Here is a 13,896-nt window from a genome sequence, read left to right as displayed (position 1 = left end):
TGCTGGGAAGCCTGGGGTCCTATGATTCATGTGCATGTCAAGTAAACGCCCATGGCAGTCACTGGAACACGTCAGATACACGGAGGCTCCAACAACACTGGAGCAGAGATGTTGCCGTGGCACCAGCACGGTATCAGGCAGGTGGTTTACGGCTGTAGCTGATCAGTGGACAGAGATCTGAAGGACCGCTTTTGCCAACTGTGCAAGATGCAGTTCTAAACCTTAAATATGTATAGCTGGCAAAGAGTTTAGCTTTTTGGGAATGGTACTTTCTTCATTTTTAATGTATTTGTGAGGTAACTGTGTCTGGTGCATAAGCCTAATAAGTCTGAAATCGGGCGTGCTTGGAGAAATCATTACAGTTGTGCCTGCTCCCTATAATACACTCTATATTATACACAAGCCTGGTAAGATTGCTGACCAGAGTCAGTGGACACTGCTGCAGCTCCTCTTCCCTTTTGATCTGCACTTCAGCAATGGACATGTACTTATGCTGGAGAAAAAAAACAAAAACATATGAGAATAATTGTTAATTAGCATCGTCAGCTGACACCCAGAGCTGTGTGATTAAGCATATCAGTCTGTTCTACGAAGACATTATGGATTTTTCAGTGGGAGGCCAATTTCAAGGGGATTCAACAGTGTGGGAGTATTGATTAACGGAGACTATATCCACAAGGAAGTGGATAAGGGCATCTAGAAATGTGAATTTGTGTAAGAATGACTTACTAAGTCAAAAACATAGAAAATAATCAGTGATTCCCACACTCACCTGTTTAAGAGTCTTGACACTCTCATGGATGGGTCTGGGTAAGCCCACCAGGGTTTCCGTGTCACTGTAAAGTAACGAACAGCACTGAATGAAGAAGTCGCCAAAAACTGAATGAATATAGATATTTAACAGTCTCAGATGAAGCACCTACTTCCCCAGAGTAAAACCGATGAACTTGTTCCTACTCGTCTCGAGGAAGTGCTCGATGTCTTTCTCCCTGAAGACACAGGAGCAGACTTAAGTGAGATTTAAGCCACAAATATGTGCGCACACACCCACATAAACGCACACAACACAAGATCACAGCGTACTGCATCAGCTCCCTCTCAAATCTCATCGGGCACACGGTGTGCTGCTGCTGTTCTCTGTGAGAAGGGTTAAGAACCTCCTACTGATCAGAGTCTAATCACCATTGTGTGATGCAGCGCTCTGACCAAAGAAAAAACACACACAGTAACGAGAGTGCCCAGTGACACGGCTCAGTTAAAGAAAAGGCTTTAACTGATGCACTGCTATAACGTGTTTGTCTTCTCTGAGATGTATTATTCAGCAGCAGCCCCCTGCAGAGACACCCAGGCTCCTGTCTGAAATACACAGATGGAGAGCATATTGTTGGATAATAGCGAGGAGAGAAATCTGGAGGAGGTTGTGTTTAAGATCTACTTTTAACTTCTCGAAACCAGGGTGGGAAACAGACACCAGCTTCCCGTCATGTCCCAGCTGAAGTTTCCTGTACCCTAGTGGTCACCGTGGTAACAAACCAACCAATCCTTTGGAACTTTTGTAGAATAAAACGTCATATCATGAATGACTTTCTGACTTTTAGGAATACAGATTGAAACAACATTTTTTTATTAACCTGACTTTAGGGGCCCAAGGAAGACCTTTGGGGAAGTTGACCCTCTCTGTCGGTGGTCTCAGAGGAGGTGGCGGTGGTGGCGGTTGGATGATGACGTCGCGGTCCAGAGGGTCCACCTCACCCTCAATACCACTGTCCGTGTCCTCAGGGTCCTCCTCTTCGTCCCGGGCGTCGTCGTTCTTAAAGGGGTCTCGCTCGTTGTACGTGTCCAAGCTGTCCTGCTTGACCAGGGGCTGGGAGACAGAGAGGAGAGGAGGGGAAGGAGGTCAGATATGCACCTACTGTGCAACCAAGGAGTAAGCAGCTCGTGCAAATTTTTAAAGACATAATAAATTCCAGTTTTCACTGCAAAACCAAGAAGTGATTGAAAATCCACCATATAAACTTTACCTGTGAGTTTATCAGCTTTAAGCACCTTCTTCTCTGCAAATGTATATAAAATCATGCAAAAGAAATTAAAGTGTTTCCATCTAGACTGCAGGAAGAAGTGCGCCAGATACCATTTTACTCCATAAGACGATGTGTTTTAATTAAAGTGCAAAAAAATTCACACGCATACTAAAAACTACACACTTTCAGCTCAAGCGTTCCATTCCAATTTATAGCAATGCAGTCTCAGTGTGAGGAATCTCTGGAGGGACAGCTGAAGCAAACCTGCTGCAGGAGGAGTATTAAAGAAAGCTGCTGACAGAGGTATTTCTGAGGCACCACATACTGGTCACACTGAAAACACACAGCCTTAAAAAAGTGTGTAAGTGTACCTCAATGAGAAATACACCAATTTTCTTCCATTAAGGATAGCAGAGGAGAAGATTGACTCCACTATTATGCATCATATCACCTTAGCACAGAGGCTAATTACGACCCAAGTGAAGCTCAAGTCAATACATGTTGAGATTTACATGTCACAGTTACAATAATGAGAATGACAAATGTGCACAGCTTCTTAACAGCAAAACAGACCGCAATATATCTGCACACACCCACACAGACCTGTGAAGTGGTCTAATTACACAGGAATGAATACACCTGTGTGGGTGGATGTGTATATGTGTGTGACTTAAATATGAAACTGTATACAGGAGGCTAGCTTTAGGGATCTCCACCTCTATTGCTCACTTAATATCAAATTTCATTATTTTGAGGCAGTGATAGCCTTCTTCTTAACCTTTAAATAGAAAGAGGGTGGCAGCTTCCCCTTGAAGCTAAACGAAAGTAATTGACATCATTCCATATTAAATGTAGCGTTATAGCATCTGCAAACACTTACCTTTAAAGCTCACTAATTAACACACATTAGAAGCAGTAATAGCAGTCTTTTTGACATTTGGAGAGAACTATGTTTGTTTTATCAAAATACTATCAAATACTTATACTATACTAATACGCAAAGCTAAGCTAACTGTTTCTTTGGGCTTTTTGGTCAATGATATTTAGGCTGTCAACCAGCACCCCTAAAGCAAATTATTGAGGTTTAGAGCTAAGGTATGTTTAATAATAATAAAAAGTCTATAAAAAAAACCTTATAGGAGGATATTTATTTGTTTTTGTTTTTTAACATTAGCTTAGAGTTGGGTTAGCTGTTTAATTGCACTTCATGCTACACCAGACCTGGAGGCATTCGGCCCTTTGCATTATTATTTACTTCTGAATCCTATTTTTCCTTTAACCTCACTGAGGCCGGTCAGGCACAGGCAGTTTGTCCCATTTTAGCCACCAAACACTCTTTGATAAAGTCCCCTGCTACATCAGCTTTTATGACTGAAGAAGCCTAAAAAGGAGTCCAGTTGCCTTCACCTCAAGTGCGTGAGACTGCAATAAGCTGGATGGCTGAAAACCTACACAGACACATGTTTATTACGCTTTAAGTCTTTATGCTAAGCTAACAGATATTCCACATAAAAACTGAAGCAACAGATTTCTTGAAATGTTCTTTTAACTCTCTTAGGATACCGTGTCCTGTCAAAAACCTGTGAAACAAATGTGACATATTGAAGAAAGACTTCCACAACACCACAAGCAGCATGTCTGATTAAACTTACCACACACCACACATCTGCACTGAAGAAACGGGTAAAAACGCAAGCGACAGTCTTAAAAAAACAGTGTTCATATTGAACTCTTAAGTGCCAAACACACACAAACACACACACACACACACACACACACACACACACACACACACACACAGCATCTTTGTTTTCTACTTCTACAATGAATGATTGTGGTAAGAGTGCAAGCATCAGGCATGAGTCAGCGTTCGGGGCATTAGTTGAGCTACTGCAGTCGATGTACAGTATTGGTGTATCAGTGGTAGCGCTAATGCTAAGTGAGCACTAATAGTGAGTGTATGGTGGGAGGGAGGGAGTGGGAAGAGGGAGAGGAGAAGGTGAGACTGTGTCGTGAGCCATTCTCTATGGAAAAGCCATTCTCTGCTATGTGGGAGGTAAAGCTAGTGGTTTTTTCTACCAGGGTTAGGGGGCAACTGCTTTTAATGCCATCCATTTAAGAGAGAGGTCAACTGAAACCTACAATACAGCACCTGCAGAAGTAAAACTACAGCAGCGGTGATCTCAATTCACCTCCTCAATGAATGCATTTTAAAGACATTGACCCCTAGTCCACACTCTACGGTGCAAGGTGATTTTTGAGACCAAACCCAGTAGCAATGTGATGAAAACTACAAGGGAGATGCTCCTACTGTTGATGTCTGAAGTGAGCTTTCTTTATGGGACTGCTCCAGCGCCAGTGATTACAGCCAGCAAGTCAGCCCTGTCCCTCAAACCCTGCCGCCCCATCCCCCCTACTGAGGAGGAAGACTAGAGAAAGAAGAGTGGAAAGGAGAGGAGGAAGAAAGAGTAACGAAAAGAGGGGAAAATAGTGGAATATGAGCAAAAATAAAAGAGGGGAGAAGACAAAATGGAAAAGCAAAGCAGGGAAAGGGAATGAGGGACACTTGGAGGATTAAAACAGAAGCACGCAAAAATTATTAAAATAACAGACGACTTAAAGGAAAGCAAAAGAAATACGCACATGTGCATGAAGCTGGAAACAATTAAATGGAGTATTAGAAATTAGGCAGAATGTAAGGCTGCACCAAAACCATCTATAACATCAGAATTTTTCCAATCCATTATCTATTCAAACACTAAAGAGTTTGGCCAGTGGATAACTTCAAACTCCAATTTAAATCAGGTAAATTATCTGACAAGTGCAGTGCATCCGGTCGGGACTGGATGAGTTTTAAATGGCAACAGTTAGGACACGTAGAGGAGAAAAGTAAACGCAGGTAGAAGGAGAAAAAGGAAGCCAAAGAGGCAGAGAGAGGAGATTTTGCACGGGGCGGGTTGCAGGGATGTGGGAGAGGAGTGCAAAAAGTCTAGCTCAGTGCAGAAAGAAAATGCAGGAGAATAAGAGGGAACTTGTGGGTAAAGACCTGCTTCTTGGGAAAAGGACTGTCTCCTTCCAAGCTATCAACAAAGGCACTCTGTGGGGACACAAGGAAGGAAGAGGGGCAATTAAAGAGGAAGCCTGTCCAGTCAAACTTAGTAGTATTAAAAAAAATAGAGAGGCTGGGATTCTCAAAGCTGTCCGAGCACCAAGATCATCTGTGGTCACTGACTTACAGCAGGGAACTGATGATGTTGGAACTTTTGGAAAAAGGTGACCCAGCAAAGAGTTAGAGAGTGAGGGTCTACTAGGGTAGATAGATGAAACTGATCAACACTACATTAGTTTGTATTAATAACAGCATGCCAGCAATATACACTAAAGTGACACTGTCACCTAAACGTTGTCTAAATGAATTTAGCTTCAGTGTGATGTCCGTGTGTGCTTGAGGGCTAGTACCCTGCGGCTGCGGCGGCCTCTCTTCTGCTGCTGTTGCTGTTCGATGAGCTCCATGGCGGAGGCCGGGGGCGAGGCCGCTCTCATGGCCCTGACCACCTTGATGCTGTCCTCTGGCAGTGGGGGCAGGTTGAGACGCTCCCGGTGTCGCACCTTCATCTCCTGGAGCTCCTCAAAACCTCCCAAAGTAAACTGGAAGACAGAAAAGACCCAGGTAAACAATGATTCATTTGTTATAAAATATTACCAACAAAGTTTAAGTAATGTCTATTAACAGCGGAATAAAATTTTGTTAACTATAATGTGTATGTGTTAGTCCCCATAGGGAAATTACTCTTCTGTATTTAACCCATTCACCCAGTGAATCAGTCGGCAGCCACCAGTACAGCGCCCAGGGAGCAGTGTGTAGGAACGGTACCTTGCTCAGGTACCACAGGGTAGCCGTGCCCGGCTGACAATGGATGACATTGTTGGTCACACCTTAAAAATATAAGCCTGTTGGACTCTCCCCCCCCCCCAACACAACTGTCTAATCAACCAGTCACATGGCAGCAACTCAGTGTATTTAGTCATGTAGACGTGGTCATCACGACCTGCTGAAGTTCAAACTGAGCACCAGAATGGTGAGGAAAGACAATCCAAGTGGCTGAACCTGGCATGGTGTTAGTGCCAGATGGGCTGTGTATATTTCAGATTTTCCACATCATAGCCATCTGACAATGGTATTAAAAAAAAGGAAAATATCCAATGATTGGCAGTTCTCTGGGAGAAAATGCCTTGTTGACGCAAGGGTCAGAATCTGGTGTAAACAGCATGAAAGCATGAATCCATCCTGCCTTGTATCAGTGGTTCTGGCTGCTGCTGGTGTAATACTGTGGACATTTTCTTGGCACACTTTGGGCCCCGCAGTGGCAATTTTGTATTATTTAAACGTCACAGCCTACAAAACACAGTACTGTTTTTGACCTTGTCATGCCTTTATGGCCTCAGTGTACCCATCCTCTGACTGCTGCTTGCAACAGAGTAGCAAATTTACAGCGACTGTGCGATGCCATCATGTCAATATGGACCAAAATCTCTGGGGAATATTTCCAGCACCTTGTTGAATCTATGCCACAAACTATTAAGACAGCTATGAAAGCAAAATAAGGCCCAACCAGGTACCAGCAAGGTCTAAATAATGAAGTGGGCGCTGAGTGTTTGTGAAACTTGTTTTATTTAAAAAAAAAAAAAGCAAAACAAAAATGCAGACATGGACAGAAATAGATTTATTTGCATTACATGCAACAACTTGACTGTAACACACTGACCAGTATTGTTTTCCACAGCAGCAGTAGTACTTTCTTCATGGGGAAGTGTGGCGCGTTCATGCTGCAGAACTTGGTCACCATGGTGAAAAGTAGTAGAGCAAAGGGCTCTCCGTTGTAAAGAGGAGAAGCTGGAGGAAAGGCAATGTTTTTAAATGGAATAAAATGACATGCAGCATGAAAGCCAATGAAAATATATACTCATGTAACTTCAAAATACTGAATAAACACACACACACACCGAGCTCATTCTTGAAGGCCTCTCTGGCTGCTATCCACTCAGGTCGGTCGTCTTCTGTTTGCACTCTAATGGTTTCCACCATCAAGTACATGATGCTCAGTAAGACTCTGCGAGAAAAAGAAACGTCCAAAGAACTCATCATGGACACATTGAGGTTATGTGTGCGTATGTGTATGTGTGTGGCATGCATTTAACTGCTGCCCTGACCAGATATAATGGCCCTAAATGGCCTATAAGTACAAGAATCATTGATATAACAGAGGAAATGATGAGCAAGTAGCGCTTGGTTTTGCAAATTGCTTGTGCATTTAGGAGAAAATAATTTCCGAGCTCTGGCTGGATAATGCAGCCATTCCCTCCTAATTATCTGATGCAATACAGGTGGTGTTTTGTACATTAAATGCTTTGTTCGCTCAACAAAGCTTCTCGCTCGGTTCAAAAGGACTATAATGGCTTTCGGTTCTGTGGCAGTAATTAAGGGCAAATCCACTCGTCTAGCTTGTAATTATTTGTAAGTGTTCATCTAGGGAACGCACAGACGGCGCTACTGTATGTGTGTGAATCGTCGTATGATTTCATGTGTTTGTGTTTGTGTGTAAGGCCTGTTGTGTTAAAAAAATCAATTTCATTAGGCAGAAGTAGAGTGAAAATGAATGTGAGGACAACAGTCAGCGAATACAATTACATTTTGCAGATTAGGCCAGATGGCATGAAGTTAAGCATTTTGGTTATTTTTAAACAGTATTTATTGGCCTCCTGATCTGAAGCAGACAGGAAGTTGAATCAGTTTTATGCTGCTTACCTGAGCTCTGTGCTGTCTGCAAGAGAAATGGCAGGCTTCCTCACGGCACTGCTGCACGCCTGGCTGTTGCTGCGGGAACAAACGCTGCATGATTTTAGTGGATTATCTGAAAGTGGCAAGCCAGTCTCTGAATGCATCGCAGGTGAGACTACCTGTACCTGTATGATTAACACTTCATCATGTTTTTCCTGCTCGTCTTGCTGAAACTGCCCTGCTCTGCAGCTCTATGCAACTTGAAGATGCCTCGCAGCATGTAACAACAAAGCAGCACTGAAGCCCAACTGAGGCTGACACCAGCAGCAACAAAGCTGGCTTGAAAGAGCCTTTGTCATGCCGCGTTCCCAGTGAAGGGGTCTGTTGATCACAGACGGCGCGCTACCTATAGTCTCTCCTCAGCAGCCTTTTGTGTGTCTCTGCCTCTCTGAAGTAATGAAGAACAGAGGTGTAGTGCTATGTATCCAGTTACAATGCGCTCCCAGTGTCATTACATTTGTACATGACCATGTAACTAAAGTGGCAAGTTTGCATACATTAGTCATCTTTAACTGACCACATCATCAAATGATGGACTGGATTTATGATTAGATCACAGCCATCTGTCTGTTCAGCTTCAGCTTCATCTCTGCCTGGCTGACCATCTTCATCAGCGTCTGCATATTCCTCGCTTCTCTCTCTCTCTCTCTGTTTTCTCTCTGATCCCCAGGGAATGCTAGCCCCTCTCTCCCTTACTTATTCGGAGTTAGACTAAGACGTGAACTTGTATTTGTGTTTACAAGGCAATTACTTTTTCACACAAGACGAGGTTGGCATTTTCACTCAATTAATGATATCATCATTTACAAACTGCATTTTGTATTTACTAGTTTATACGTGTCTAATGTTAAAAATTGATGATCTGAAACATGTAAGAGTAAGAAATATAACAAAAAAGAAAGAAATCAAGAATGGGGCAAAAATTTTCACTGCACTGCAGGGGCATGTCTACAAAGGGTCATGGGATGGCAGCAGCATGCTTCTATGCCAGCCCATAAAAAGCTTGTTTGAATCTCCACTTTTCTTATAATAAATCTGCGATAGGACAGAGGTTTGTACCTCAGTTTTCTCTCATTTTTCTATTATTTTTGATAATTTTGTTTTAAATAAACAGTCGGATTCCCCTGGTCCGCACCAGTTCTAAGTCAACCCGCCGGGGCGCCCCAGCGAAGGGGACCTGAACGGGCACTGCAGCTGAGGTGATCCACAAGAATAGCCCGCCTTCCACACGACGGCGGACACCGCCCTGTTAAAAAAAACCCATGCCGTGCAACGCACAAGGTGCCACAAACATGAGCCCCACGAGGCAGGCATCGCGCTTCTAGTGGCGGAGAGAGGAGGGCGACGGAGCAACTGCTCCCCCAGGCGCACTTCGCACCCCAGCCTGGAAACATCCCTGCAGCACTGCATAAAGAACAATGTTACATTTATAACCAGGGTGTCTTACTCACTCCATCTCCATGCTAAGCAGCTCCAGCAGTGCTGTGAAGATGCCCATGTCGTAGAGCAGGAAAATGTTGTGCCTGGACCAGTGGAGGACATCCACCTCTGTGTCACACTCATCAAACACTCCTGGAGAAACAAGGCGAGAAGTGATGACTATTCGAAGCAAATGATGGCAGAATAGCAGTGACCGGTGTAAATAATGAAATCATTCTATTTCAGGTACTGTGCATTCTGGCTCACTGTCACGACCTTGTTGAAGACTTAGCCATGGTTAATATTAACAGCAAGACATGTGCGTTTCCTCTAAAACCTAAATGTCTGCTGTGAAAAAGGCCTGTATTTTGTGCAGCCCACACACCCTGAGCCAGGTAGAGGATGGCCCTGGCCACCTTCAGCCTCTTGTCCCTGTCCGTCACCTCCAGCGCGTCCAGCAGCCTCATCACGTACGCCCTCTGCTCCTCCACCGTCAGCTCGATCCACCGCCTGCCTCGAGCTGCAGAAAGGACACAGAAACAAAAGGTTCAAGGTTGCAGTCAGATAAATGTAATGTGTATTTTTTTTCTGTGCCTTAGAGAACTCCGAGTGTATCTGTGTCGACTTTTTCAAAGTTTTGATGTACTTTGCGGCATTTTTTTAAGGATTGAAAAATGAGAGGAAAACAAAGAGATGCTAAAGTTCTTGTTACAAACTCACGAGTGGAGGAAAAAGTGAGGAAAAGAAACTTGAAAACAATCTGAATCTACAGGAAAGTTAATTTTTCAAACTAACAAGAATATAAATAATTTTATAATAATGACACAGTCCTCGTACCTTGGTTTGCTGCGGTCAAGGAATGATGCAGTTGCTACGTGCTGCACTAAAGCTGTTTCCTATAGTAACATGGATGTTGTAAACCCTGGATTCTCATTGGCTGTTGCACAAAAGAGGTACTTATCATTTCCTGTTTCCGTTAGGTGTTTTCTTCATCACAGTGGATTACATATCAAACAATTAAGATGTGATTAAACTGCAAATTTCCAGCTTTAATTTTACTGCACTGTACCGTGCATGCAATTAATTTAGCCAACTGCAAAAGTAGCTGTTAGTTCTGCCATCTGGGAATCCATTATATTCAGATATTTTGGCAGACTTGTATGTTGTGGCTCACTGTATTAGCTCTGGAGATAGCTGAAAGCAATGAGGAGAAACCTGATGTATGCTTTAAAAAAACACTATTTTTAAGACTAGCAAAAACTGAGTCTGAGTGCACCTCAAACAACTACAAAAACAGCAGCACTGCAGAAATGCACTCAGTCTCTGGCAAGGACTATGGCATTTTTTTCCTCCCATCTTCTACTCTTAGACTCTTCAGTTGATTAGACAGGCAGTAATAAGCATTAAGGAGTAAAGCATCCTCACTGATCTCTTTCAACTTAACACACTCTCACTTGTGCAAGGAAAACACACAAAAAACGTTCTAATTTCAGCACAGATCACAGAAAACGTCCCTTTTTTTTAAACAGCAAAGACCATCAATTAGATGTGCCTTGATAATAACTGTAATTCATGAGAGTGACTGGGAGGGTAGCAGCATAAAACATTGATGAGCGCCCCGTCAGCAGCCCACCCCCCGCTCTCACATGCTACACTAAAACTTCCACAAAAAGGACGAGTCAAACAGGAAACCGCACATATAAACACTAATGGAAAGCCAGTGATGCAAACAGGCAGCTCTGTCCTTTATTCCTCCATAAAACAGTGAAGCTCTCATCTAATTCTGCTATTTATCATCACACAGCATGGAGGGAAAGTGACAGACGGCGAGGACCACTCTCTTCTGATTCAAACTGTCTACAAAGGGCGCCTCGACACCGTCTCTGCAGGACTTGATGTAACGCCCTAAACCTAAAAATAATACCTCCCTCAATACAGAAAACCCGACTTTGTCACAATAAAATAAATCAAGAAGAAAGTTTTTCTTCTTGCTCAACAGGAAAAACGTAATTTAATGCAATTTGCCACACAAAAGCAGATAAAGCAACACCGTATTAAAGCTCGATCTCCTGTCAGGCTGATAATAACGCCGACGTACAGACTGGAAAAGCCGCTTTGTTCTCGATAACCAAACGTTAATCACATGCTTTAAGGGTGGCCCCTTCAATCTGTAGGGATATCAATTCTTTGAACAGCTTAAAAGAGCAGAGCTTTGATGTGTCTGCTCACCCTCGCCTCGCCTCACCTCACCGGTCAGGTTGTAAACCACAGCAGCTCACTGAACACGTTGCTTTTACAGCCTTTAGTGTGCAAGTGCAATTTTGTAATTCTGGTACTTGAAGGGACACACACACACACACACACTACCATGGCTTCTGAAGTCCTCCTCGAAGTAGTCTCTGTTGAGGGCAAACTCTGGCTCTTCTGTGTAACTGTAGAGCTCTGTGGACACAACAGAATACAATCAGGGATGAAATAAATACTATAACCCACTCAGTGATGGAAAACCAATTTCCAGTTAATTCTAGAGCTTGAGAAGCAATTTAAACCCGCTAATAATTCCCCAAGAGTAAGAGAATGAAAAGAATACATCAGAAGAAAGATGAGCCTCCTAGTAGCGGCTTCGAAATCCTACAGCGCCTTGTTCTTGAATCAAAAGATTTTGAGAAAACCTGACCTCTGACCTTGACTTTTACTGTTGAGGTCACCGAGATTCAAACTCGTCCGAAATTTTTAGTAGATTCACCTATGGTATCAACTTGAAGCTCCTACGTCAACTTGTTCTTACGTTATCACATTCACAAACTTGCGTGCGTCCATGCTGCCGGCCCGGTGAACTGACGACAATACCCCATCGGGCTTTTAAAGTTAAGGGCTAAAAATGAAATGCTCAAATCCAGCACTCCCTAAACTGCATTGTGCAGTGTTGAAGCTGTTCAATATTGTAATGCAATTGGGATGTTTTTGTGGCATCTGCTCCAAAAGGCTTGGATAAATCAAACCATGCTGTGGTATTTCAGTCAGCAGTTGTCCAGATGAATTATTTCATAGTATCCCAAGAGTCCTAGATTTCCTTGATAGAAAAGAAATCCACATTTTTACTGATTTTCAGAAGGTTTTTGAGTCTGTCTGGCCTAATGCAGACTTGTATAAGCTCTAACTAAATAAATGAATTTACTGTTAACACTGGAGGCAAAGAATTAATTGAAAACGTGTTCATCATAAGTCTAAATCCATTTCCGGCTTCATATAATGTACATATAAATAAACGTGATGATAAGATGTTCCTCCATTATAGAACAGTAAAGTCATACCCAGAGACGTGCGTCTGACAGGTTTGTAAAGAGCTAGGGATGGATCTGAATGAGAGTCCAACAGACACTGCACTTTTACGTGGTAGGAATCTGTTAGTCCCAAGGTAGACCCACCACCAAATCTTCCCTCACTTCATACAGACATCTAATCAGTCAATCACAGGGCAGCAACTTAATGAATTACACACAGTCTGGATGACTGTGGATGTACAATCTGAGCATCAGAATGGGGAAGAAAGGTGATTTAAGTGACTTTGAATGTGGCACGGCCGTTTGTGGATGATGAGCTGGTTTAAGTACGGTATTTCAGAAACTGCTGATCTAATGGGATTTTCACACACAACCATCTCTAGGGTTTACAGAGATTGGCTTGAAAAAGAGAAAATATCCAGTGAGCGGCAGTTCTCTGGAAGAACATGCATTGTTGATGCAAGAGGTCAGAGGAGGAATGTCAGACTGTTTTGAACTGATAGGGAGGCAACAGTGACTCAGATAATTAATCAGTACAAACAAAGTATGCAGAAGAGCATCTCTGAACACATGAAACCTTGAAGCAGATGAGCTACAGCAGGAGACCATACCAGGTGTCACTCCTTTCATCTAAGAAGACGCTAAAATTACCATAGGCTCAACAATACTGGACAACAGAAGACTGGAAAAACACTCAAATTCTACTACGATATTTGGATGTAGAGTCAAAATTTGTCATGAACAATCTGATAGGATCCATCATGCCTTATGTCAGTGGTTCAGGCTTGTGGTGATGGCGGTGTGGGCATTTAAATGTCACTCAATAGAAGAGAGCACAGTGTGGATGTGGTGGTGAATGTGCAACATATTGTTGAATCGACGCCACTAAGAATTAAGTCCATTCTGAAGGATAAAAGGGGTCCAACTCAGTACTGGCAAGGTGTAACTAATAAAGTAGCACATTACTCAGTAACCACAACAAGCATGCAAAAATTCCGATTTTTTCTTAAAATCACTCTGCATCTATCTCTCTAGACAACCTTCATTCCAAAGCCCTGCAAAACCAAGAGCTAAGCCTCACAACAACAGTGCTGTGCAAACACCGATTAAAATAACCCAAATAACAATGCAGTGCAAAGAAAACGTATTCCGCAATCTACTAAAAGCCAAAGAGATTAGAGTGCTATCTAGCCCTAAAAAGAGATTATGAATTGGCAGAATATCCATCCGCCCACGCTCGACGGGTGAGGTCAAGACACAGATACACCTCCATCTACAGCGAAAAACAACAAATGTAACTCGGAAATCCCAGATTTTTACAGAGCTTAAGGAC

At 42.9% G+C, this 13,896-nt stretch overlaps 1 protein-coding gene across 4 annotated transcripts in view; it reads right to left on the bottom strand.

The window, feature by feature from the left end:
• The window catches only part of strip2 (striatin interacting protein 2), a 28,182-nt gene that overhangs the window by 5,622 nt on the left and 8,664 nt on the right, over positions 1–13,896 (bottom strand). For 3 of the 4 annotated variants that reach the window (XM_063500750.1, XM_063500752.1, XM_063500753.1), the window contains 12 exons: positions 11,647–11,721; positions 9,665–9,799; positions 9,312–9,432; positions 7,828–7,896; positions 7,026–7,132; positions 6,788–6,915; positions 5,481–5,669; positions 5,068–5,118; positions 1,632–1,864; positions 924–989; positions 773–836; positions 422–493 (listed from right to left, as the gene is read on the bottom strand). In XM_063500750.1, the coding sequence (XP_063356820.1) occupies positions 422–493; positions 773–836; positions 924–989; positions 1,632–1,864; positions 5,068–5,118; positions 5,481–5,669; positions 6,788–6,915; positions 7,026–7,132; positions 7,828–7,896; positions 9,312–9,432; positions 9,665–9,799; positions 11,647–11,721 (1,310 nt within the window). The remainder of the gene's footprint in view (positions 1–421; positions 494–772; positions 837–923; positions 990–1,631; positions 1,865–5,067; positions 5,119–5,480; positions 5,670–6,787; positions 6,916–7,025; positions 7,133–7,827; positions 7,897–9,311; positions 9,433–9,664; positions 9,800–11,646; positions 11,722–13,896) is intronic. The other variant, XM_063500751.1, reaches the window with a different exon arrangement.

The sequence above is a fragment of the Pelmatolapia mariae genome, linkage group LG17, assembly GCF_036321145.2.
Source record: "Pelmatolapia mariae isolate MD_Pm_ZW linkage group LG17, Pm_UMD_F_2, whole genome shotgun sequence".
Classification (NCBI taxonomy): Eukaryota; Metazoa; Chordata; class Actinopteri; order Cichliformes; family Cichlidae; genus Pelmatolapia; species Pelmatolapia mariae.
Note: the sequence above shows the minus strand (reverse complement) of the source record. Positions and strands in the feature narration are given on the sequence as shown.